The 23,550-nt window shown below is 47.6% G+C and overlaps 4 protein-coding genes across 8 annotated transcripts in view; 3 read left to right on the forward strand and 1 right to left on the reverse strand.

The window, feature by feature from the left end:
• Positions 1–929: 929 nt before the first annotated feature.
• On the forward strand, positions 930–7,021 carry NICN1 (nicolin 1, tubulin polyglutamylase complex subunit; the record flags this gene model as incomplete). Of its 2 annotated transcripts, XR_014507488.1 has the most annotated exons (7): positions 930–1,070; positions 1,342–1,530; positions 3,332–3,445; positions 4,296–4,367; positions 4,509–4,613; positions 5,142–6,351; positions 6,408–7,021. XR_014507488.1 is itself a non-coding variant. In XM_083424482.1 (6 exons), the coding sequence occupies 6 exons, from the start codon at positions 930–932 to the stop codon at positions 5,181–5,183; spliced, it is 663 nt and encodes a 220-aa protein (XP_083280608.1). In that variant the 3' UTR covers positions 5,184–7,021. The 2 variants fall into 2 exon arrangements, 1 of the variants encoding a protein (XP_083280608.1); XM_083424482.1 differs by having other exon boundaries at positions 5,142–7,021.
• A 1,057-nt stretch (positions 7,022–8,078) lies between these two features.
• On the forward strand, positions 8,079–17,337 carry AMT (aminomethyltransferase). Its single transcript, XM_083429494.1, has 9 exons — positions 8,079–8,244; positions 9,707–9,874; positions 10,788–10,868; positions 12,402–12,533; positions 12,766–12,844; positions 14,193–14,338; positions 15,024–15,204; positions 15,487–15,642; positions 16,842–17,337. The coding sequence occupies exons 1-9, from the start codon at positions 8,143–8,145 to the stop codon at positions 17,018–17,020; spliced, it is 1,224 nt and encodes a 407-aa protein (XP_083285620.1). The 5' UTR covers positions 8,079–8,142; the 3' UTR covers positions 17,021–17,337.
• An 872-nt stretch (positions 17,338–18,209) lies between these two features.
• On the reverse strand, positions 18,210–21,487 carry TCTA (T cell leukemia translocation altered). The gene is made up of 3 exons (XM_083429577.1): positions 21,125–21,487; positions 19,222–19,276; positions 18,210–19,079 (listed from the first exon to the last, which is right to left on the reverse strand). Exons 1-3 carry the CDS (start codon positions 21,387–21,389, stop codon positions 19,037–19,039), a joined length of 363 nt encoding a protein of 120 aa, XP_083285703.1. The 5' UTR covers positions 21,390–21,487; the 3' UTR covers positions 18,210–19,036.
• A 327-nt stretch (positions 21,488–21,814) lies between these two features.
• The window catches only part of UBA7 (ubiquitin like modifier activating enzyme 7), a 49,500-nt gene continuing 47,764 nt past the window's right edge, over positions 21,815–23,550 (forward strand). The window contains exon 1 of one of the 4 annotated variants that reach the window (XM_083429363.1): positions 21,815–22,753. The gene's annotated coding sequence lies outside the window, so the exon portion shown is untranslated. Of the gene's footprint in view, positions 22,868–23,550 lie in introns of all 4 variants that reach the window. The other 3 variants (XM_083429365.1, XM_083429364.1, XM_083429362.1) reach the window with 3 other exon arrangements.

The following is a 23,550-nucleotide window of genomic DNA, read 5'->3' on the forward strand; positions in this document are numbered from 1 at the left end:
GCTGCCATGTTTGTAGTGGCTTTGCACTTGCTAACCGGGTGAGGGGAAGGCGTAGCGGGAGGAACTGCTTCGCTCTTCTCTGTCGGCTCCTCTACCCGCTTTAAAGCAGGAGGTTGACAGGAGGAAGAGGGAGGAGGCGCGAGAGCGAGCGGCTGCAGGCGAGTCCCAGGGATGCGCTGGGTGGGCAAAGGAAGGGCCTGGACCTGGGCGCGTCCCCGCCGCCCTCTGCGGGTGACGACGGGTCCGTTACTCTCGGGGAGGGGGCTTAGCGTTGCTTGTCTTGGGCTTAACCGGGAGTGGGGTGAGTGCGTCCGTGTTTCTCTTCTTAGGGGACGCTCCGGTTTTGCTAAGTTAAAAACCGAGCTGCATCGTTGACAGTAAGGAAGCCTGTGTGGAGGGGATCATCATTATATTATTGCTACGTTTTTATTGCTAAAATGTTTTGTTTTCTAAAAGAAAATAATAGTATGTAAAACCTTGGAGGAGCTTGATCCCATGTGTCTTTAATCAGAAGTGTGCCCCTCACCCCTGAATGTGATGTGGCTTACTTCCAAGTAAGCATACATAGGATTGTACCTTCTTGGTTTTATTGGACCATGGCCTTTCACAGCAGGCAGCATCAGATACGTGAAACAAAGCTATCGTGCTACTTGCTTTGTTGGTGGAATATGATCCCCCAAGTATACATGTTATAGTCATTAGTAGTCTGCATTTGTATTGGAATTCTGAATGGATGTTTTGTTGCTGGTGTGTGTGCTGCCCTGGGCTTTACTATTCAATTTATTTACTACTACTACAACTAATAATAATAATACAGTAATAATAATAAATAAATAAAAACAGGGGGCAGGTTCCCAAGTTTCAGTGTAGGGAGGTGGAGCTTGTAATATTTATGTGCTGCTTAACGGAGTCCACTACTCTCTTCCAGCATGGGGACCATGGCTCACGAGCCTGTTCCCTGCATTTTAAAGAGCCCAGTCTCACTGCAAGTGGGAGACATGAGGACTGAGCAAGGCCGTCCTGGTGTTCTGGTGATTGATGTTGTGCTTCCACACTCACAGACCATTGATGTAAGTATGGGAGGAAACCAAGTGTGTGGGGCTTGGAATTGTCAGATGTTATGTTTGAAGTCTCTCATTTTAGCTGTAAAGCTGATATAGAAACTATGATGGTGAACCAGGAAGTACCTGCTTCAAAACTCACCTTTGTTAACTCACTCTGTTACCCTAGGCAAGCTTCTCTACTTTGCTCCAAGCTGTAATTTAGATATTCAAGCAGTGACCTGTTCCTAGGGTTGCAGTAACGTTTCTGACAGTCCTCCCCTCATATTGCTATCCTCAGTTGCAGGAAATAGTATTCAAGAACTATTACACAGCCTTTCTGACTCTACGGGTGCAGCGCCGAAACCCTGCAGATGGTGGGAACGAAAGTCCTCCCAAGTGGGTTACTTGTCTGCAGAATTACTGCCTGATGCCCAACCCTCACACAGAAGAAGGCTCTCAGGATTACTTCTCTCTCTCCAGACATCAGGTAGTACAGTCATACCTCACATTACAGACACTTCAGGTTGAGCATTTTTGGGTTGTGCACCGCTCCGAACCCAGAAGTACTGGAACGGGTTACTTCTGGGTTTCGGCGCTTGCTCATGCACAGAAGCACCAAATTGCAACCCGCTCATGCACAGACACGGCACTGCAGGTTGCGAACATGCCTCCCGCACGGATCACATTCGCAACCCAAGCGTCCACTGTATTTCTGTTGGTATTGCACATAAATCATAGAATTGGAAGGGATGCAAGGGTCATCCAGTCCAACCCCCTGCAATGCAGGAATCTCAGTTATGATATGATTCAATTATTCTGCTAATTCATATTGTTTCTTGTCTGAAATGGCATCCTGTGCTCCACACAACATTCCTGGTTTATTTTGTTGCGCCATCACACTTTAGCCACCACTGAGTAAATCGTGAATAGAGCTGGGATAGGGAACTTGTGGCTTCCATATGTTATTGGACTCCAACTCCCATCGATGCCAGCCAGCATGGCCAATGGTCAGAGATTGTGGGAGCAGTAGTCTTGCAATGTCTGGTGGACGACAAGTTCCCCACCCCTTCTTTAGTGTGTCAGATGATAATTGAGGGAACGGTATGGACTGTGTGTTTTCTGTAATAGAATTTCTAAAAAATTATAAAAGTCTGCATGCTCTTACTGCCCATAGGGTACTTTTCAGCTCTGCCTATTACAGGCACCGTTTTGGCTAGTCTTATTAAAATGCTTCCGCTACATTGAGTGTTTTGTATTGGAGAAATGCAGAACCAAGGTAATGCTTGGTAACTTTCAGGAAAACAAATTATTAATGATAGGGATCCCAGCCAAACTTCATTTTTAATAGTGTGAGTTACAACCTAGCCCACCAAAACCTCAAGAGTATTTAGTAAAGGTTTAGGTACACTGAGGGGAAAGGATTGACAGTTGCAATGGTTTTGCAGTTGCAAAGTAATAGGCAAAATGAATGTCTGTTTTTATTATTTTTCTATAGGTTTTTTTTAGTATGCAAGGTCTTTACAGGTCTAACTTTCCATTCTTGCAACAAGGTAGATCCTTACAGTTTTGATTTTAACTAAGATTTTAACTATGAGACACAGAAATGCTGGTATGCCTGAATCCACCCAGGAAAACTATAGCTGAGCCGAGATTTAACTAGATCTACAAGGTTCAATAGGGACGCGGGTGGCACTGTGGGTTAAAGCTTCAGCGCCTAGGACTTGCCGATCGAAAGGTCGGCAGTTCGAATCCCCGTGGCGGGGTGCGCTCCCGTTGTTCAGTCCCAGCGCCTGCCAACCTAGCAGTTCGAAAGCACTCTCGGGTGCAAGTAGATGAATAGGGACCGCTTACTAGCGGGAAGGTAAACAGCGTTTCCGTGTGCGGCTCTGACTCGCCAGATGCAGCTTGTCACGCTGGCCACGTGACCCGGAAGTGTCTTCGGACAGCGCTGGCCCCCGGCCTCTTTGAGTGAGATGGGCGCAGAACCCTAGAGTCTGTCAAGACTGGCCCGTACGGGCAGGGGTACCTTTACCTTACAAGGTCCAATGCTCAGAACTGAACTATTACTATATGTACCAGACCATGATAATACCCCGACTTGGCCTTAGTTCCTGGCCCTACTGATACTGTATTCTAGCATGTTTAGAATGATTCCCTATTGTTTGTATCAAGGGAGAAGTTATTAGAAGCTCTTACAATGTTACAGCAAATCATTGTTTACTTTGTTTTGAATGGATATTGGGCCTTGGCGCAGTTTCAGTTTTGCCTTGTCTCCCTTACTTTGCCAGATGCTCTGTGATGTGGACCGAGTGGCTGCCATGCGTCTCATCCTGCGTCAACCATCTCCAGTATGGCTGCATTTCACCATTGAGGAGCTGCAGCTTTTCCCTGGGGGTCAGAAGGTACATACTCAACTCATCCCCTGTTCTTTCTATAACCATTGTTCTGTGATTGTAATGGCTTGCTCACCATGAATGAAGCCTTCTTTAGAACACAGTCTAGGGTCAGATAACTGGCTAAACTCAGGCTCTCAGTGCTTTATTCCCCCTAAAAATGCTAGGTCACACATCTGAACTGGAGAAGATGCTGCACCTAGATCTCTTTGATTCTGAGCTACCAGCTTCTGCCTTCCTTTTCTAGCCTTCAGCTTCTGTGGAGCCAAGTCTCCTGTTCTCTTCTGCTGCTTGGCCTGAGTTTTATCAGAGTTTCCTGTGTAATTCAACTACTGATCACTGAGCTTGCTCTTCTTCACTCTCTCAGGTTAAGATCTCTGCTACCCATTGGCTCCCCCTGCCAATTCATTCTAATTACCATGCTATGAATTTCACATCCTTAGTGTGGCTCACCAATGAAACTGCCAGAGCCCCTCATGTACATAATCCATGTTATTAACTCTGCAGTTGCCAGGTTCAATTCTAAAGCTGATTTCAGAGCAAGCTTTCACCTGTGAAATCCAGATGGGGGAAAACATTATCCTGGACACTGTACCTCTACAGTGAGAATTGCCCCCCCCCCCTTGTCCCCTGGTAAATAATGCTCCTATGAGAGCTTAAGGTAAATAGATTGTAATAGTTCATGAGAGTGAATTCTACACTTTCCTGTGAACAGTAGAGACAAGTATTTATGTCTTTAGGCAGCCTGCTCTGAGAGAGTAAATTGGTGAAGGTAAAAAGGGTAATGTGTGTAAGTGCAACATTCCAGTTGGTAGAGAATCAGAAATGTTTTGCTCTGCAGCTGGTTTTTATCTTCCAGAGTCCACAAAAAGGCTTCCCAGCTTGGCTTTCTCACCCATCTCCTCAGGAGCGGCCAACAAACCTGCGTGATGTAAGTATTGTTGGTGACACTGATTTGCTAATTTGCTGACAGGTTCCTGGCAGGGAATGGCTCTGGGGAGATGTGTTGTTTTATCAACAAAAGCAGTGGAGAAACTGCTTATATGAATATATAACTATCCTTCACTTTCAGGGACTCCCTGATGCTGACAAAGTGTCTTCTGAACTGCAGCAAATGTGGGTTTTGACCGAGATGCTCCAAGCCAACCAGCCAGCAGCACGAATTGGCCGTTTTGATGTTAGTTTCATATTACTTTTGCTTCTTGTTTGGGGAGTGTGTCCTTCACTGCAGTCTAGTTAGAACTCACACCCCTATCTTGAAGACTTACTTCAAGTTTACGCTCAGCCTTTGCAGCCCACAGAGCATACACATTAACCTTAGAAGAGCCCTGCTGGATCAGGCCAAAGGCCCACTATCGTTTCCCTGTTTCTAGCAACAAATCAGGAAAGCTGCAATGAAAGAATTTGGCGGTCACTGTGAAATTTCTGTTTATCTTGTATCCTTCTTCCTCTAAGAAACTTAAGGATGGCTATCATGAAGTGTTTGTATTTTAACCTGGGGCAATTTGGGCTGCAGCATAGTGACTCCCCCAAGGTTACCCTGTTGGATGAGTGGAAATTTTAATTCATCTCCCCCTAAGCTCAAGTCTAGCATTTCTGTCCACTGGGGGGAATACAGACTGTGTGGGAGAAACATACATCCCGTAACATTCCCAATGTGTTGACTCTTTGCTAAAAATAATTCCCTGTACCTCTCTTGTTTCAGGTGAATGGCTCCTATGACCTTAACCTCCTTTCCTACACTTGAGTTGTCCCAGGACTCAAAGCTGACTAAGTTCCTAAGAGCTGGACTCACTGAGCTGCACCCCCACAGTGTTGGATTGGCTTGAGGCAGGAAGAAATGATGGACAAAGTCTGTTGCCTTCATGTTCCAGTCCTTCCCTTTTCCGCTGCATGGAGGTGGCCTTTCTGGGAACACTCCAGCTCTACTCTGTTCTTCCTGCCAGGTCTTATGTGGAGATTGTTCTCCATTTTGCACTGGACCCTGGAAGACTGCTTTCCCTTGAACTTGAAGGTGCCTTATTTGGGCTCTTCATCTCCTGGTCCGTTTTTTGGAAGCCCTGCTGTTTGGTGCATGTTTCTTTTGGGGGCAAAATCAAGCAATCTTTCAAGAATCTGGTACTATGATGGGGCGGGGCAGGGTGAAGAGAAGAATCCTTCATTTTGGCAAGAGAAATGACTTGCAATGTCTTGAAGCTGACAAGACTGGAGGTTTTACTTTCTCAAATTCATGTGTTGGCGTTCCAGAGAGAATGAGAACTCCCTTGTTGCTTCCTCTGCTATGGCTACCTCATTTGCAACCTACACTATGTAATTTAGTCAGTGGGTGGCAATAAGAAATGCTTCCTGAAGAGTTAGCCCCCACCTCTTTTTTCCTGGAGGGATGTGAGTGGTTTAGTTGTGAATTGTATAGAGCTAGCCCTCAACAACCTGTCACTAGCTTCGGCTACAATATTGTAAGGGCCACATTAGAGAAATAGTTTGCCCTAGTGAAATGGCAGTGCCAGACTGTGCTGTGTTGGTTTTTAGCTGAGTCCTGGAGCACCTTGTCATTTTTTACAGCCACAGCTATAGATATTTCAAGTAGCGAAAATGGTGGAAAAGCCTGAAAAGCCATGTCCTTGACAGCTCCCTTATTTAAGCTGAGTTGCAACCTGGATTACCAGCTGTCGCCTTTGTATTCTTAAATATTACCATATTAATCTTTCCAACTCATTAGATAACCCTTGCATGGTTGTAGATGCTCATTTCCAGTCCATGAATTACTATGCTCAAGAATGAGTGTTGAAGGCTGAGGTGAATAAATGATGATGGTAAAAGTCTGGATTCAGATCCCTGCTCTGTCAAGGAGCTACTAGACTGCCTTTGAACAATCACTTTCTCTCAACAGTACATCTTAAACTGCCTTTCAAAGGGCTGCTATGATGATTACAATGAGAATATTCAAACACTTCCCCATACTGACAGGCAGAGATATTTTTTGAACAGAACAGCGCTACGTTGCTTCTTAGCAAGGGTCTCTTCTTGTGGTATGGGGCACTTCCTGCAGTAATGTCCATGATATGTAGTAGTCTGGTGGACCAAGCTGCAGAACAAAATGAATTAGTGCAGTAGGATGTGTAGCTGACTTTTTTTTTTTTTTTAATGCTGGACTTTAAATCTCGGGAACAACCTCTTTTCCATAGCTGTGTAACTTCCTTTCTGTTATTTATTATGAATTATGTATGCTACTTTATTTATAGCTGGAAAGAGCCACAGTGATCTTCTAACCCATTGCAAGTATAATAAACTTTTACTGAATACAGTGAAAGACCTTTGCAAATGATGTCAGGAAGCTGCCTTATTGGTACCTCTAGCTCAGTATTGTCTGAGCACCAAAGTCTCTTCAGGGTTTCAGACAAGGATCTTTCTTAGCCTAACTTGGAGATGCCCAATTTGGGAGCTTCTGCTTGTAAATAATGTGCTCTGCTACTGAGCTGCAACCCTTACCCATTGCATTAAATCAGGGTTAATGTATTTGAAGTATTTTTCAATGGATGATTATCCAGGCCAGATGCATCACAAATAAAAGATTGTTGTGTTGTATTGATTGTATGTGCTTTGTGCATTGTACTTGTCAAACCTCTGTTAAGTTTATTTATGAACCCGTAATAGCATCTAAAATTAGGAGTGCATGGGCCAATGCTCTTTTTCCCACCCTAGATCCTGAGCAACCAAAAGGGGGAGTGGCAAGTGGAAAGGAGACTAGAAGCAAAGGCCACTGTCTTAATTCTCAATTGAATATGACAGCTGAATATTGATAAAAAAAATTTAAAAAGAAAAGCCAATTGCTTCCAAAACCTTCCCTGTTTTAGCAAACATCCCAAATAACCTGCAAAATAAGGGAGGGAAATATCAACACACCTTCTGGTGTTCCAGGCTACTTTGATCCTATGTAGTCTGTTTTTTATTCAATCCAACTGATTCATGCATGCTTGCTTAATTGGAAATAAAAAATGCCCTTCCTGATTTAGTAACCATTTTCAGTGCTATCTTTGCTTTCTATATTCCCTTCTCTTTAAAGTAAAAGTTAAGTATTCTGAAAGACCTGTAATTGGCTATGGTATCCTTTGGATTTTTAAGCAGCTAATTATAGTACATCTCATGCACTCATGTTTGTTAACACCACTGTTCCCAAAGCTAATATTGCTATCCTTTCTGTATTGTAGTCTGCTATTGATTCACTTGGTTAGAGTTACTATCTAGAATGAACCCTAAGCAGCACTAAAGGGTAATTCCCTGCTCCAGTTGTGTGATCTGGGCATCTTCTGTGCGTGTAAAGAATTAAGGGAAAGAGAGAGCTATCCCTACGTTTTCTGCTGAGAAGCCCTTACCTTGCACCCTTTCAAGACCCTTGTCCATTATGCATACTCCTCAAACTTCCAACTGAAAAAACTGGCTTCAGAAAGGAAGCGGCGTGCGCGTCTCGCCTGGCCCGCACGAGCTTCGGAGACGAGCGCGGTTCATCTTGGGGTCAACAGCGAATCCGATCTGCCCGGATGCTTCCCCTGCTTTTCATCTTCGGCTGGGGAGGGCGAGTCCTCTGGTCACTTGCCGCCGGAACGGGACTACATTTCCCAGGCTCCTCCCCGGGACTTGAGCTCTGGGCCCAGGGGAGGGGAGGAGGGGCTGTCCTTTCCAGCCATGTCGTAGGGGCGCCCGGGAAAATGCTTCGGGCCGGCGTCGGAGCTGCTGTTCGGCTCGCGGCTCCGGGCTGGGGGTCCCCCGGAGCTGGCGCGCGCGGGAAGCGGGGCTACGCCTCCGGGCAGGTAAGCTGGGGACACCCGCCTCTCCTCCCACTCGGATGCAGGTGTGCGCTCGGAAGCCCGACAACAGGCGAGCCTTGCGCGGAGTTGGAAGTGGCGGAGCGCGGCTGGCTCGCTCCGGGCATCCAGGGAGGCAGGAGGGAAGGGGGCCAGGCGGGGGACTTTGGGTTGGAAGAGTTGCGCTCAGTTTTTCAAACGTTTATGACTGAAACGGGTCAACCGCACAACCTGCTTATTGTCACTGTTTTAAAGTCCGGGGGATATCTGAATTGGGCAGTCCCAGAGCATGTGCAGAGTGCATTGCTTTCGCACTAGCTCTCGCGCATCGGAGATTCCAGGACTAGCGAGGGGTCCGAGGAGGCTGCCTTCCCCAGGCAGGCTTCCTTCCCAGCATCTCCCCGCTTTAGAAAGGGAGCGCTGATCTTGGCCTGGTTTTTGAGGGGAGACCGGGTGAAATCAAGGGATCTCCTTGGGGGCGGTAAAGGCTGAGGAGTCTCGACAGAGCCCTCCCCCGCCCGCGCACCCCTCGCGTCCTTTTGGTTGAGTCGGAGGCAGGCGCAGTTCCCTGGGCATTCTAATGGCGAGGGGGCAATTTCACAGCGGATGCTTCTAAAGAAAGAGTTTATACAGTAAGATGCTATTCTCAGCATTAAGCACTTGGGCTGTAGTAGTAGTGGCTTCTCCAACAAAGTTCTTCCCTGGTGCTGACCTAAGAATTTCCTGTTATGAAATGGGGGGAGGCGGGGCGTGAATGGAGGAAGAAACCTTCCATATGTGGGGGTTGAAATTGGTAGAGTCTCCCCTACTGAACCCCTTGATCAATACGGATAGTGACCGGGAAACAGCAACATTTTGACCCATAATAGGTGCTCACCACAGCCACGGTGGAAGGTAATGGGGAGGGTGTTAAATACCAAATGTGATTCCTTTGGAGAACATGGTGACTGTCTCCCAACTATGCAGGCCACAGCTTAGGCAGGTGGGAAAGTGAGACAGGAAAGGCTTTGCAGACCTGCAAGAGGGGGTTGGGTACAAAGGGCAAGCAGCTTTATTTTCCTCTTGACATTGGACTTCTGATAAAGCACTAAGCAAACAAGCAGTAATCACAAAGGTCAAAGGGAGCTTAGAGACCAGAGCTACCCCTTGTTCCAACAGGAAAAGTTTGGTCCTTGGGGCTGGCTCTCAGCTAGGAGGTGAGGGTTCCACCCTCCAAGACAGCTGGAGGTCAGTGTCTAGCCTTTGAGGCCACCCAGGGCTGCACACACCAGGGCTTAATTTAAGCAGAACAGGTATAAGTTGGGGAAGGTCAGGATGTTCTTCCTTCTGATGCAGCCAGGGTTGGGAATGGCAGTGGGGCGACTGATAATGAGTCCTGGTTGCCCATCTCAAGACTGCTGACCTTTAGATGATCTCAGATGGGTTGCTGGCACCTGCCAGTCAGAACATGCCTTGCCTTCCTCTGCAGGAGAGCCTAAAGCAGACACCTCTCTATGACTTTCACCGGCACCATGGTGGAAAGATGGTGGCCTTTGCCGGCTGGAGCCTCCCAGTGCAGTATACGCACAGCCACCTGGAGTCCCACCTGCACACCCGCCAGCACTGTTCTCTCTTCGATGTGTCTCATATGCTGCAGGTAATGCTGGAGGAAGCCAAAGGTCATTGAAGTCCCAGTATTTCCGCTGTGGGGTCATCTTCAGCAGTGGGGCAGTGGTCAGTTTCGAAGTGCAGGAGCTCACCATGACAGCCCTCCTAGCCCCCCCCCCATAACACACCAAGAGAGTCTGCAGCTAGATCCCCAATGATAGTCCACAAATGTGGGCAGCTGGGTTGGCATAAAATTCAGTTTTATAAGTATCAGCTGACAATCTGAGATTCGTGAACTGGCAAAGGGTGGTGTGGTAAGAAACATGCTGGACTTTGGCAGGGGAGACCTAGGTTCACACCCCTGATCAGCCATGAGGTTCACTGGGTGGCCTTGGACCAATCAGTGAGTTAAGCCTACTTAACAAAGGAATTATGCCCCATGCTCAATCTGTCCTTTTATAAGGCAACTCCCATTTTAGGCATGACCAATATGTGTGGGATCACGCACACGCACACAGCGCCAAACCCAGAAGTGACCCAGAAATGTCATAAAAGACGTCACTGAAACATCACTAAAAGGGCAGAATGGGGTGTTTGCAGGCTTTTTCAATGGGTTTCTGATTTCACACAATTTTACACAAGCACGCAATGGCCCAGAATGCATAAATGGGGGGTGGCCTGTAGTATGTTGGTTAGGATTATGTTTTATTTACGATACACATTTTGTGTGCTTATATCCTACTATACATTATATCCTACTATACATCACCTTGGGTCCCCTGGGGAGGAAGGGCAATCTAGAAATGTGTCTAAGAAATGGAAAAATAATAAAGCCCAACTGTACCGCACCAAAGCAGCAGTTTAGCTGCATGGGAGCGCCAGGCTCAGATGTTTTCTTCAAGTGTGCTGTCCTTGGTCCTGCATAGCACCCTGGTGATGTGAGGTGACTCTCTCTTTTACAGACTAAAGTGTTTGGCAGAGATCGGATTAAATTCATAGAGAGCCTAGTAGTTGGGGACATAGCAGAGCTGAAGCCTAATCAGGTATGTTGGAGCCCAATGGGTTACACCCTCGGTGGGACATCTTCGGCCCTCTGGATCTTGTTGAACTCTCATCAGCCCCAGTCGGCATAGCTAAGAGTCAGGGATGACGGGAGTTGTAGTCCAGGCCAGCACCACAGGATTCCCATTCATTAGGTTGCACACAAGTGTAACACAATGGATGGCATGCTGAATTTGGATGTGGGACATCTCACTTCAAATCCACCAACTGGGTGATCTTGGACAAATCGCTGTGGCTCAGTGGGCCACCTTATAGAATGGATGGGAGGGGGAAATGATGTAAATAAATATTGCTACTTTTCCTGCACCATTGAGCCATGACAGGACACAGATCTAAGTAAAAGTGATACTTTTACAGGGCTTTTCTATAAGATTGAAGTGCTTCTTAAATGCATGTAATTCATTGCATGATACCCATGCAAACTGTAATCTAGCACCAGTAAAATACTATTTCCATAGAATGGATGATGGGGTGAGATGGAGAGAACCTTGCTTCCTGGGGATAGCTATATAACCATTGTAAAAAGGTAAAGGGACCCCTGACCATTAGGTCCAGTCGCGGACGACTCTGGGGTTGCGGCACTCATCTCGCTTTATTGGCCGAGGGAGCCGGCATACAGCTTCCGGGTCATGTGGCCAGCATGACTAAGCCGCTTTTGGCGAACCAGAGCAGCGCACGGAAATGCCGTTTACCTTCCCGCTGGAGCGGTACCTATTTATCTACTTGCACTTTAACGTGCTTTCGAACCTCTAGGTGGGCAGGAGCTGGGTCTGAGCAACGGGAGCTCACCCTATCACGGGGATTCGAACCGCCAACCTTCTGATCAGCAAGCCCTAGGCTCTGTGGTTTAACAGTGCCACCTGCGTCCCATATAACCATTGTACTTCCCTTTAAAATAGAAGGGGGGGGGAGAGGATGAGTAGCAGGAGTCGAACACTCAGCATTCAAAACCAAATTATTAAAGGTTCACAAAATGGCAAGACATTTAAATTGTCTAGCTGCTCTTGTTTGAAAATAATAGAGGTGGTGGCTTTGTGAAAGAGAAGAATGAAGGGATCACTGCAGAAATCACTTTTTGTAGCGACACACAATTACGTAGGCATGAGGGAGAGAATCATATAATCATTGAGTTGGAAGGGACCCCAAGAGTTATCTCATCCAACCCCCTGCAATGCAGGAATCTTAGCTAAATCATCCATGACAGATGACCATCCAACCTCTGCTTAAAAACCTCCAGGGAGTCCGTTCCATGGTCTAACAGCTCTTACTGGCAGAAAGTTATTCTTGATGTTTAGTTGCTTGTTGCTCACGAGGTCACAGACACTGGCCAATATGGGTTTGCATGTCTTAATACAACTGTATTCCGCATTGCTGTCACAAAACAAGGAATGTACTATTCAGAGGGAAATCATTGTGACTCTTTATTATTATTACTGCATCTCTGCCAAAGCCTGGCTTCTGTTACACGGTAGCCACTCTTGGCAACCAGTAACTGAACTGCGCTTTACTTTCAGGGCACTCTGTCTCTGTTCACAAATGAAAGAGGAGGCATCATGGACGACTTGATTGTGACCAGCACCTCGGATCAGCACCTCTACGTGGTCTCCAATGCAGGTTGCAGGGACAAGGATTTTGCCCTCATGAAGGTACGTGTTTCTCACCATCCAATCCTACAGGGAATTATTCCTAGATGGGAGGCGGCAGCAGAAACACAGACGATAGTGAGGTAGTTCCAATCCTTTGGGAAACTTGATCTTTGTCCCTTGCTGCAGCTGATGCTGGACTCAATGAGAGAGAGAATGGGATGGAAGAGAGGAAGATGCCTTCCCCCACTCCTAAGTGGGTCATGACTTTGCTGCTCTCTGTTTCTGCTTGCAGAACAAGGCGAAGGAAATGAAAGCAGCTGGCTGCGATGTGGACTTGGAAGTGTCAGACAACACTTTGCTTGCTCTGCAAGGTAAATATTATGTACCTGTGATAACTGCCCCTACTGTGGGAAGCAGCAGACAAAATACCCAGGCATTTGCCTTAAGGGAATGCACAGAACTGCTGCTTAATTGCTTTGATACAGTAGCATCTCCCAGACCAACTAATAGCCCTACTGTTGATCTTCCTGGGACATCTAATCCCATTGTCCAAAGCAGGGGTCAGCAACCTTTTTCAGTCGTGGGCCGGTCCACCGTCCCTCAGACCATGTGGTGGGCCGGAATATATTTTGAAAAATAAATAAATAAAATGAACGAATTCCTATCCCCCACAAACAACCCTGAGATGCATTTTAAATAAAAGGGCACATTCTACTCATGTAAAAACATGCTGATTTCTGGACCGTCCGTGGGCCAGATTTAGAAGGCGATTTGGCCGCATCCGGCCCCTGGGCCTTAGGTTGCCTACCCCTCATCCAAAGCCTTCCCCACTTCTACCCCACTTCCCCCCCTTTTTTCCCATCTTTAGGCTCATTGGGGCATTGCAAGGCCAGCTTGTTGCTAGCTGATGTGGTACTGACTTGCCTAGGGCCTTCGAATATGACAAACCCACTTTCCCCTGTGCTGCTCTGCAGCCGTAAGAGCCCAAGGGCCCTGCTACATCTGGTAGTCCATCTCATCCAACACCCTGTTCTTACCAGTGGCCCAGCCCAACAGATTAGGATGGCAATAGCCCTTTTCTTTGTCCCCAGCATCTGATACTCAGAGGGGAGAGGACTGGCCCTATCATTAGGCAGAGTGAGGCAGCTTTCCCAGCAAGCAGATCCTGTGAGGGCAAGGAGCAACAGCAAGGGGTTAAATGGCAGAGATGTATAGGTACGCCAGGACAAGATAGAGCCCTTCTGCCATTCCATGTGGGGATGGACTCAGGGACCACCTGATTCCTTGTATCTCTGTCCAGTCCCTAAGGTCTTTAGGGAGTGAGGTGTTACCTTGTCCTTCACCTCAGGCAGCAAGATGTCTTGGGCTGGTCCTGGAAGGAGTATGGACTGTTACATTTACCTGTTGTGGCTGTTAATGGTAGATCACTCGTCCATGACTTTGCCCTAGTCTTTTTAGAGGCTAAGCTTGTGCCACATCATGTGGCAGTGAATTCTATCCTACTGCCACGGTGGCAATGATGTGCCTTGGCTGAGATCAGCAAGGGCAACACCCTCTATGTGCCTGAGCCCACTTCATTCAGCTTGAAATGCCCAATTCCTTCCTCCATCATTTAACTGAGACTTATTGAACCTCCTTTTTTTTGGGGGGGGGGAGCTTGATGAACTAACACCTCTTCAAACTCCTAGCCATTTCCCTTCTTCTTTCTCTTTCCACCAGGCCCTGCCATGGCCCGAGTGCTACAGGCTGGGGTGTCAGACAACCTGGCTAAGCTGCCCTTCATGACCAGTGCAGTGATGAGTGTCTTCGGAGTGCCAGGCTGCAGGGTCACCCGCTGTGGCTACACAGGCGAGGATGGCGTAGAGGTACACGGTCAGGGAATGGGACGGGGTAGTGCTGTGGTCTAAACCACTGAGCCTCTTGGGCTTGCCGATCAGGAGGTCGGCGGTTTGAATCCTCATGGCGGGGTGTGCTCCCATTGCTCTGTCCCAGCTCCTGCCAACTTAGCAGTTCAAAAGCACACCAGTGCAAGTAGATAAATAGGTACCGCTGTGGCAGGAAGGTAAACAGCGTTTCTATGCGCTCTGGTTTCTGTCACAGTGTCCCATTGTGCCAGAAGCGGTTTAGTCATGCTGGCCACATGATCCAGAAAGCTGTCTGTGGGCGAACACTGGCTCCCTCAGCCTGAAAGCGAGATGTGTGCCACAACCCCATAGTCACCTTTGACTAGACTTGACTGTCCAGGGGTCCTTTACACAGTCAGGGCTTGGCTCAGCTAACCAAAAAGAGGTGGTGGTAGGAGCAGGAGCACTGATGTTGTGCACTGAGAAGCAAAAAGCTATTTCAGGCTGGGAGGGCAGCGTATTGATGAAGAAGGGGATTATTGAATCAGGTTGGCTTGGGGGAGAAGGGTGTCAGTCAAGCCTGGACATAGCCTCAGATTGAGCTAGAGTGCAGGATTGGGCCAGGTGACCTGAAGTTGGGAGTGGGGGTGGGGGGAAGGGTGGCAAAAATCACACTGACCAAATCACTGTGCTCCTCTGTACCCAGATCTCTGTGCCTGCAAGCCGAGCTGTGGAGCTGGCTGAGCTGCTGCTTAAGGACTCCACTGTGTGGCTGGCAGGACTCGCAGCCCGGGACAGTTTGCGCTTGGAGGCAGGTCTGTGTCTGTACGGGAACGACATTGATGAGAGCACAACCCCTGTGGAAGCCAGTCTGATATGGACCCTTGGTAGGTGCCAGCTGCAATTCTGGATATCTCTCCCTGCCCTGCCTTCCTACCCATTGACATTCCTGGCCAATATCAAACAGGCAAAAAGTCACCCATTCCTGCACCCCAGACCAGAGTAGACTGAGCATGGAACAAGAGTGGTTTTTTTGGAATGGGAGAGAAGCTGCACTGGGCCTTCAGTGGTGATGGGACACTATGTGGTGAGGGTAATTTGGACCACAGACGGGGGAATTCTTGTTCTGTTGGCCTTAACAGGACACCTTATTTCCAATTGCTTCTCAGGGAAACGCCGCCGTGCTGCCATGGATTTCCCCGGTGCATCAATCATACTGGCCCAAATCAAAGAGAAGCCCAAAAGGAAACGTGTGGGGCTGACTTCTTCAGGGCCTCCCATCCGGCAGCACATGCCCATTCTCAGCCCAGAGGGCAAGGCCATTGGTAGGTTCTCCAAGCTTCTCTGAGTACTGTCTAGGAAGATGATACATCAGCACTCTGCTGTAATAAGCACCCCAATAAGCACGCACCGTATTTTTCGCCCTATAGGACACACTTTTTTCCCTCCAAAAATGAAGGGGAAATGTGTGTGCATCCTATGGGGTGAATGCAGGCTTTCGCTTCAGCTTTCAGCTTTCGCTGAAGCCTGGAGAGCGGAGACCCCTCTCGCTCTCCAGGCTTCAGGAAGCTATCCGCAAGCCGTGGGAGAGCTGCGCGAAGTCGCGCAGCTCTCCCACGGCTTTTGGAGAGCTGCCTGCACCCCAAAGCCTGGGGGTGCGCTGAGCTCAGCGCCCCCAGGCTTTGGGCTTTGCACGGCTTGTGGAGAGCTGCCTGTTCTGGGGGCTGGGGTTGGGGGAAGCTCAGGCTTCCCCCGCCCCAGCCCCTGGGGGGGAAATAATTTTTTTTTCTTTATTTCCCCCCAAAAAAACTAGGTGCGCCCTATGGGCCAGTGTGCCCTATAGGGCGAAAAATACGGTAATACTTGCTGTGCTTGGTCATACTGCAGGCAATGTTGTTCGGTGCACAGCTTTGTTTAGACCTAGCAGCCTTGTACCCTGTGTTGCTCATGAATTATTGGAGACAAAACTAGTGCAGTTTTGAAAGGCTGCCCACCATTTTGCTTCAAAATTGTGCCCATTTATATATGAACATGGATGAAAACCTGCTCCTTGATCTCTCAAACCACCATTCAAAATTTGGGTAAGGTGTATTGAGAAGTGTCCAAAGGCGTAGGGGACAAAGCTTTCAAAGTATATAGTGGATTTGATTCTATTAACTCCCTGCCCCTTTCAGGCGGCAGAGTAGTACATGCTAGTAAGTGAACCTCATTGAAGATTATGGCAGAATGCAGCCTTTTAGAGGTGTTCTATTGGAACTGCATACAGAAAGCAGCAACAAACCTTCTGGAGGTATACACGCTCCATAGCTTGTTTGCATTCTTCTTGTCTTTAGTGGATCATTAAAGGGCCATGAGTGTTAATTGCTCTTAGGGCCATTGGTGTGTGTAGAAAACTAGGCTCTCCACCCTACTTACAGAAATTGAGAAGAGGTTGCATTTTTGGCAGCAATTTTTATTCATCATTTAATGCAGAAATTGTATGCTTGCTTTTGATAACTGCTCTGTCCGTTCCCCCATGCGCTAGGTGAGGTCACCAGTGGCTGCCCTTCCCCCTGTCTGCAGAAGAACATCGCCATGGGATACGTGGAGAGTGACTACAGCAAACTGAGCACAGCCCTCACTGTAGAAGTGAGGAAGAAGAGCTGCCCTGCTCTAGTGACCAAGATGCCCTTTGTAGCCACCAATTACTATACAGTGAAATAGGCGGCTGCTGGCACTGGCTTTCAGTTTTGTATTCTGGCCTGCCTATAAAGGGCCCCTCAATTCCATTAGGGCTCTGCCACAAAGGTGGTTACTGAAAAGAAAACAGCCCTAAAAAGAGATAAACTATTTCAGGGGATGTTGAGGACGTTAACAACTGAAAAGGCAGGCAACTGAGCAAGACTTGACGACATGCTTTAGTCTCATCTGCCTCTTGGCCTATTGCTGAAAGCAGAAAGATCCCAATGACTTGATCTCCAGAACTTCACCTACCCTCCTTTTGCATTTATCCCCAAATATTAAAAAGTCCTTGAATTTTCTCCTGCCCTTTTCAATCTGCTCTTTTTCTTGAAATGGTCTGATGCATGCTCAGCTAGAAGCAGGAAGAAGACCCTTACATTGCAACAAAAGTAAAGAACAAGCTTCTTGGTTTATTCCTTCTATTTCTCATACGTAGGCTCAGCGCATTCATTTTACCAGTTTGGTAAATATTCTCTCTGTAGTGCAGGGGAAGAAAGATGTACTTGCTACTTCTCAAAAAAGAGAAATCATGCCCTGATGTGGGCTTCTTCTTCCAAATCATGTTTACACCAATTAATACTTAGCCAAAGGCCTGCTCTTCTTACTATTTTTCTGGAGGGGGCATATTTAAATAGTGCTTCAGCTTGAGCAAACCCCTTTGTTTTCTTACTGCCATCTAGCCTAGAAGATTCAGAACTACATATGAAGGAACCATTTTTTACTTTGGATGCTGAAGACACTAATCTTGAGAGCTGCTATGAACTGCTCCACATAGAGATAAAATACTTTTTGTGCAGCAGCTATTTTGGGGAAATAGTATGTATTTATATGCATCTCAAGGAAATTTTCAAACAGTACAAAAAAACAACAACTTAGGAGGGATGTTCCTTTTGCATTGTTTTAAAACCTTGAGTGAAGAAATTTTCATCCACCTGAAAAAGCATGTCAAAACAAAAAGATCTTCAGTTGTTTATGGAAAGTACAGATAGCAGGAATGCTGTTCAACAGAGGCAGTCACACTGACAGCTTTGCTCTGAGTTACTTCAGAGCAAACTCTGATATTTTGAAACTTTAAAGTATTACTTTAAAGTAAATACAAAAAAACCCTAATCTATCTTCTGCATATGTACACAAGTACTCAACAGCTATTGCAATAAGAGTCAAGACTATATTCAATTTTCCATCACTCTTTTATAACCCATATATTAAACCCATACATTACACACAACTGGGGAATAAGAGGGCAGTGGATGGTAAAATAGAGGGATGCTCAATATCACATCAACAGCTCCAGCATTACATAGCTACAGAACACACACAATCACCTGACTCTTCCAGGGATTGAGCACCAAGTAGTATGATTTCGGAGCAGAACTATTTTAGAACTAGTGAGCTCTAAGATAGTCATTGGCACAGACTGCAAAATCTGACCAGGGGCAAGGAACCAGCAAGGGTTTGAATCTGTCAGACTAAGCAAGTCTCTGTAGCTTTCCAACACAAAATTGGGGATACTTAGCAAAGAGCAATTTAAGCTCAGCTGGAGAAATAATTTCTTCATCAGCCCTGGCGTCTGCTTCTCTTACGAGTTGAGGCCAGTTCAAGGCAAGGGAAATCCAAGCACCACTGCAGAAAGAAACAAGTTCCAGGCCAGCAATGGGTTTGATATTACATTGAAGAGAGGCAGGCTCAAGGTCAGTCTGCAAAATAACTTGTGGCAGAAGAAGAAGAAATGCAGACAGCTTAATAAAGGGGGGAAACTGCAGCTTCCCAACCTGAGTAGAGCAATCCTGAGACTCAGTGCTTGGTTAAATGGATGGACAGGAACAGTTTTCACAGCACCAGCGTTGACCAGCAGCTCAGGCCACAGGATGAGAGAAAGGGCGACTATAGCTGCTGTCTCCTCAGCACTGAAAGAGCGAGGCCTCTGGGCAGGCAGGCGGGCGTCAGCGTCTTCTATGCTCCTAGAGCAGAAGGAGCTTGGCTTAGTAACCTCTGCCATCACTCCCGATGCGTTTTCATACTCTCATTACTTGAACTCTCCCTAAATGAAAACAAAACAGACCGAAACTTTAAATCACGAGTTAAAAGGGATTACACATCCTGTATTCCTCCAGCATCAGATCCCCATGAGCACCGATTCCATCATCTGGAGGGGCTGGAAGGTAATGGATAAATCAACTCACCACATTGAGAAGTGCGAGGATCCATCTGGAGTCCCTCCATTCTGCCCTCCCGGACCTGGGAAGGAGAAGAGAATATTGTTAGTCAGGCAGACTTCTCATCTGGCAGTCCTTTGACTCCAAGTAGATGAGCTTGTGATCAGTGGCAGCTGCAAATCCCGCTTCCTTTGCCAACACAATTCAAAATCAAAAGAAATGCTGCTGATGTAAACAATACTAAGTCAGGTGAAGCAATGGGGTGGCCTGCTATAAGACCCCTTCCTATATTCCTAGACACATGAAAGGATATATAGTTTAATCCCGACAATTAACTGATCATTAGTTTGAAAAGTTTTGACCAAAAAGATTAACAAGAAAAGTATGTAACGGATGAAAATAAAAATTAATGCCAGTCAGTTATTCCAAAACCCTTACCAAACTAACATGATCTCTGTTTTTGACAAGAGAAAGGTTGGATAGTAAAGGTCATTTTTAATATGATTTTTTTTAGTCCAGTTCACACAAACCCTATTAAATTAAAGCAAATAGATTTAAGGTGAATGTCCCATTGAAGGCGGTAGAACTAAATTGGCTTAAATCCAGGCACTGGTTAAACCAGTTAGTGGATTGCAGTCATAAGCTTCAGTGACATTTGTCTTCGACACATGACTCTTAACTTGGGTGCGAGGAGAAAAACAGATGTTGAAAGAGGCGGAAAACATACTACACAATATTTGCAACATATTGCAAACATACGTTGAAAATATGGTGTAGTAAGTTTTCTACCTCTTGCTCAAGACATATGCCTAAAAATTAGGGTGCAATATAGCTACTGTTACTTGTTTGGTAGCCACTTTATACTGCAGGTTCCAAAGACAAATCACAGCAGAATACAAATCACACACCATTATTTCACACAAGAAAAATGGTTAAGCAGCTCTTTGTGTCATGATTATGCATCCCAGCAGTTGAGCAAGACAGAAGAAATACTCTTATTCAAGCACCCAGCAGTCTCAGTCAAGTATTACAAAAGGAAGGAGAATCTTTCTGGAGGTGTATTTAGGGGATCTGCTTGTTGGGCTTTTTATGGGGCAGGCTTCTCCTTTTGTGCATGGGGGGGGGGGAGCTCCCCCCGGCTATGGCCATGGGGTCCCTGATGTCAGCAGAGAGAAACCCAGGTAAACAATTGCATCTGGGTGCCATGCACATAGCAAAGTACCTTTCAAAACCTGCCCTCTATCTACTATCTCACCAGGGTCAGTTTAGGACCTGGATGGTATCCAATTACTGTTCAATTCTGGAGTCAGTCAGCAGCAGGATAGGTAGAATTGGTATTCATTGTGGCATTAGGAACAGTGCCCAGCACAGCTGCTGTTGTGGCCCAACATGACAGGACAAAAAGGGCCATCTAACAGACTTGGACGGTAACAACTAGTTTTAGAAAGGACCACTTCGAAGAGAGGATGGGCCCTTAAACCAGATGGAGCCTCCACCGTGTAGAATAGTTGGCTGTTGCAACAGAGCTTGGCAGCCATCTCCAAAGCCCATCCTTTCTTTTCTTTTTTTAGCCTTAAAAGAGGTCTGCCTCCAAGTCCAGTTGCCACGGCTCAGCAAATATGCGCCTGCATCCCAACCGGGGCAGCCACTGTTCATCCATAAGGGGTTTCATTTGGTTTGGGGACTCGGGCACTGACCCTTAGCAACCTGCAAGGTCGAGGCTTCGAGGGACACAAGAGAGCCAGGAGAAGAAGCGCGAGGCGTAGCCACGGGGTAGGAAGCGAAAGCGGAGCAGCAACCCAGAGGCAGCTACCCCGGGGTGGGGATTACGCCGAAGGCAGAGGAAGCGCTGGGTGGGTCACGCGAGGTAAACAAAGAAGGCGGCGGCGGCGGCAGCTGCTGCAGCGCCCGCCTCGGAAGGGAGCCCTACCTTGCCGGTAGTAGAGGCCCGTGACGGTGTTGCCGTAGACCCGCCAGGCCACCTGGATGCCGAGCAAGCTCACCAGCAGCCAGAGCAGGAGCAGCTGGAAGAGGGCGGCGCGCAAGTCCTGGGCCTCCCAGTCCGACATGAACTCCTGCCAAAGCCAAGTGAAAGCCCGCAGAGCCTTCGTCGGCACCTCCCACTCCGCGGGTCCAGAAGCAGCAGCAGCCGCCGCCGCAGCAGCCACCGCCTCCTCCGCCGTGGCCGCCGCCATCCCACTCGCAAAGGCGGCGGGAGAGGGAGAGGCGCTGCGCCACAAGCCCCGGGGAAACTGTCAGCGGCGCCGCGCGTGCGCCCCAGGGAAACATCCAGGCCCCGCCCCGCGCGGCTCTCTTCCCGCCTCCAATTCTCTCTCCCTCCCACACAGACTGCACCGCTTTTTCCACGGGGCGCGTTTACTGGGGTGCGAGTCCCCGTTATGCTCAATGGGACTTTCTTCCTGGTGCGGATCTGGTTAGGATCTCACCCTTATAACCCGATCCTGTCCTATTTTGCCCGCGAGTAGCTTCACCCCCCCTCCCCCGCTTTCAAAGAGGTTGAGGTGAAATGGGCACAGGGCTGAGTTGCACAACTTTCCCGATATATTGGTATTGACTTTTGCTTGCTTGCGGCATTTGCAAGGCATCGCCTTCCAGGCCCGCGAAGGAGAAGGCGGCGGGCCGCGACGAGGGAACGCAGGTGCTGTATAATCATAGGAAACACTGCTCGAAAGAAGGCACCCCACTACCGTGAAGCAGCGCCCCCGGCCTTCTGTGAGAACCTTTTGAAACTTTCCTGAAATGGCTTCGCTATTTTTCGTAGCCAGGGGTGACAACTTCAATAAAATATTTTGGGGTGGCCCAAGATAAACCCCGCCCCGCTCCGCATAATCGATCACATGACGCAGCGCACACACTATTTGAATTGGAATGCCCATCAATTTTGGTGGGGCGCGGCCCCCTCAAATACTTTATTGTAGGAGCCGAAGCCCCCACGGCCCCTAGGAGTTGGCTCCTATGTTCGCTGTTTTTGGAGATCTGCTGCCAGTCAGTGTAGGGAGCAGCACTGAACTATGTGGACCTACATATGGTGGGAGCACACCCGGTTCATGAACCAGGAGGTCAGCCTCCCGCCGCCCCAGTAACTGGAAATCAAGCAGATCTGGACAACCAGTTTAATGAAAGTACAAAGCAGCTACCGGGAGACCCTCCAGCAGCCAGACTACTTCGGCTGCGTCTGGTTTTGACTCTCTTTTCTCCCCGCCCGCCGCTTGATTCAAGGGCTGCAGAAATCTACTCATACTGCTTCGGTTTCAGAGTAGGACTAGGAAGGAAATAAAACAACAATGAACGTGGGCAACGGCCATTCTAAATACAGTACTGCCCGCCTCCAATTCCTGCTCCGAGTTGCTGCAAAGAAACCGAGCCACCGCTGCGCCATCCCCTGGCTGCCGGGAAAAGACCTTGTTTCTAAGTTTCACTTTCGTTTGTCTCTGTTAGGGAGGGAGAAGCCAGACTTTGATGGGTTGGAGAGGATCCTCAGTAAAGTTGTCGTAAGCCTTGAGGCGCTTGAGTCTTTGCGTTAGAGCCCCAAGTTCAGGTGAGGCTTTAATTTCCCCTTGGAAAAGAACATTAATTTTCTTTGGGGGTGGTGCTGCAAGTGAACAATATCGCATTTTATCCTTACAAGCAACAACAAAACATGGAATAAAAGGTAAGCTCTTGAGAGTCTTGTGTCACAGGGGGTTGGACTAGATGACCCTTGGGATCCCTTCCAACTCTACAGTTCTATGATTCAGTGAAAAGAAAACAATGACACATGTCAATGTGGAAAGGCAGTACTGAGATGTCTGTGTTATGCAGGTAAGTATAATTGCATATCTGTATTTAATCAGGAAGACCATATTTCTCTCCATGGTATGGGAAAGGAGTAGGTTGTTATCAGAAACATAAGAAATGACGATCCACCAGGTAGCATAGAAATGTTCCACAGGTTCTTCACCTTTCATAAGGCAAAGTTTATGAGTTATCTTCTTGGTGATTACAGTATTCCATATGTTTTCATACCATGGTTGAAGGTATAAACCATGAAGATTCTCCCACTTTTGAGCTATAGACCATCTAGTGGCTACCATGGGCTTAGCCAGGATTTTGGCTATGCCCATGGCTGCTACTAAGAGCCAAGTTAATGAGCATTTATTTTAAGGTAAAAAAGAAATATGAATTCTGTGGCGTTCTGCTGCAGTGCCTCTTGTGGGCACTGGGGGATTGCAGATCTGGAAGAACCCAGAAAAAGCAGCCTTTCTCATGCTTTGCATTGCTTGGTGCTTACACATTAGGATGCCTCCCTTCTCTGTTTGGTTTATTGGGGCTAACTTTGTGTTACCTGGTCAGGTT

The sequence above is a fragment of the Podarcis tiliguerta genome, assembly GCF_965153285.1.
Source record: "Podarcis tiliguerta genome assembly, chromosome: 2".
Taxonomy (NCBI): domain Eukaryota; kingdom Metazoa; phylum Chordata; class Lepidosauria; order Squamata; family Lacertidae; genus Podarcis; species Podarcis tiliguerta.